The sequence below is a fragment of the Penaeus monodon genome, chromosome 41, assembly GCF_015228065.2.
Source record: "Penaeus monodon isolate SGIC_2016 chromosome 41, NSTDA_Pmon_1, whole genome shotgun sequence".
In the NCBI taxonomy this organism is placed as follows: Eukaryota; Metazoa; Arthropoda; class Malacostraca; order Decapoda; family Penaeidae; genus Penaeus; species Penaeus monodon.
Window position 1 is genome coordinate 2925712 of NC_051426.1, and position 2500 is coordinate 2928211.

At 36.2% G+C, this 2500-nt stretch overlaps 1 protein-coding gene across 1 annotated transcript in view; it reads right to left on the minus strand.

Annotated features, from left to right (window-relative positions):
- Nucleotides 1-1012: 1012 nt before the first annotated feature.
- Nucleotides 1013-2500, minus strand: part of LOC119598276 (canalicular multispecific organic anion transporter 2-like) — a 16658-nt gene continuing 15170 nt past the window's right edge. Inside the window, exons 30-32 of the mRNA XM_037947935.1 lie at nucleotides 2472-2500; nucleotides 1711-1905; nucleotides 1013-1597 (exon numbers count right to left, since the gene is read on the minus strand). The exon at nucleotides 2472-2500 is cut by the window's right edge and continues 138 nt beyond it. Of these exons, the coding sequence (XP_037803863.1) occupies nucleotides 1486-1597; nucleotides 1711-1905; nucleotides 2472-2500 (336 nt within the window). The 3' untranslated portion in view covers nucleotides 1013-1485. The remainder of the gene's footprint in view (nucleotides 1598-1710; nucleotides 1906-2471) is intronic.

The window sequence follows — 2500 nt, forward strand, 5'->3', positions numbered from 1 at the left end:
TACTATAGTAAAAAAGGGAAACAAATCTCTAAATACTGAATTCAAAATAGCGATGCATGTGGTGATAATGATAAAAATAATAAGAATAGATGAAGAATAATGTGATATTATGAAATCAAATAGTCTTGTCAGCCAAAACATTATGTCCGCCAAAAGTCAGAGAAAATGCAAATATTTTCGGGTATACTCATTCAGATGCTTGGAATGCAATATGAGTGTTACAGTGTGTAATAGTTGCTCTTTTACAACCGTATACTTTATGTAGACCAATTAAATAGTTTTTGTTACCCCCTCTATACAATTAACAAACCATTCTCAAACATAAAAAAGATCCTCATTATTCACTAAATATTTGCAGGTTGTAAGAAAAGGAAATGTTTTTATTTTCTCTCTTCAGTTCAGCATATTACATCTCTTTTCTTTTCTTTTCTTGATTTGTCATGATTCTTAGGATAACTATGCCCTGAAAACCTATGAAGTAAATGATTGTGAATAGATAGTATTACTCATTATTAAGTATGGTAATCAATTACTTAAGTAATTTCCTCTAATTTAGGGTTTTACGCCATTTCTCACCGGCCAGTGTAACAAAGTGATATAGTCGTGTACGTTGTGTGTGTGTGTGTGTGTGTGTGTGTGTGTGTGTGTGTGAGAGAGAGAGAGTGTGTGTGTGTGTGTGTGTGTGTGATATAAAGTGGCAATGTATAAACCCCGGAAAGAGAATTGTTCAAAGGTAAATATAAAATAAAACACATATCTAAATTAATTTATTAAACTTCATAAGTACAAAAAATACATATGATGAAATGAACGAATTTCATCAATACAGTGACCTGTAAACACGTCGATATTAACTGGGGAAAACAATGGCACATATAATATGATATTCTAACAACAAAAACACAGTAAAATGTACACAATATATATATGTATGTATATATATATATATATATATATATATATATATATATATATATATATATATATGTGTGTGTGTGTGTGTGTGTGTGTGTGTGTGTGTGTGTGTGTGTGTGTGTGTGTGTGTGTGTGTGTGTGTGCTTAATTCAAACTGTACCTGTTTCTTTATACTACTCTATGTATGAGGGGGGGGGGGTGTAGTACTTCTTAGGGGGTCCGGATTTCTGGGAGTCCGTGACAGCACTTTACTTACCAACTATATTTTCCCACTTAATCTTCTAATAAATATATTCACTGTAACTGAGTTTCATATTTGACTTAAGCTACTATCTGGTTTGAATTCTGTGAGACCTGGTGCTCCCAGATTTAAGGAATAGGGAGGAATGGGCCCGGGCTTTACAATGGTACCAGGGTTCTAAGAGTTAATGGTGGACCCTGTATATCATGACATTCCTTTGTGTTTAATTTATTTATAGCAATTACCCTGTATGATCTTCCTTCGACGTTCCCTTTTTCTTTTATCTTTTATCACTGTACTATCATAGCTTAATGATATAAAAAATAACTTTATACCAAGCCTGCATCTTTAGCCATTCCATAGAAAACGGAATCAGGGTCTGCCAGAAGAACAGCAGGAGGGGCAAACTCCGCTATTCTTCCATGGTCTAACACTAATACCCTGCGAAAGAAATGTAAAATTATCAGGGTATATTTGAAAATTACATATAGTAAATTCAATACAATATTTTTCTTAATGAGAATCCTAATGATCTATTGCTGTGTCACACTCACCTGTCACTGTCCATGATGGTGTTGAGGCGGTGTGCGATGGTGAGGACGGTACAGTGTGCGAACTGCGACCTGATGGTGGCTTGGATTAGGTCGTCGGTCTCCAGGTCAACGGCAGCTGTGGCCTCGTCAAGCACTAGCACGCGAGACTTCCTCAGGAGAGCGCGGGCAAGACACACGAGTTGCCTTTGGCCGATGCTTTGAGAAGAAAAGTGAGACATTATTAATAAGATGTGCCATGGGGTTTAAGGACGATTAATAATCAGAAGTAGGTAATGTTCTAATAGTGCGTCATAATATGACTACAAGTTTAGAATGTGTGCCATCGTGAGCTTCATGATTGTCGCACGGCATCTACCAAGATATCTTGCTTTTGTAAATCTATACTATAAGTTTCACAACCGTGCTCGTATACGTCATTCTCTGTGATAAACCGTCACTAAAACAACCTACTTTGTATGAATATCCATATTGAGCCCTTTCTCATTCAGCAAAAAGTGGCTCACAGTCCACAACATACACTAATTAAGACTTCATTATCAACAAATCATTCATACTCCATGAAGAACACTCACTCATACTCCATGACAAACAAATAAATCAAACTCCATAATGAACACTCTTTCAAACTGAATAATGAGCAGCCAGTCAAACTCATTAACAAGCACTCTTTCAAATTGCATAACGGCTAATTCATTCGAACTGTACAATTCACAACCATTCGAACTTCATAATCTTTTTTCAAAACGGACCAAAGAACTCACCTGAAATTAGCCCCGCCTTCGTCCACCAC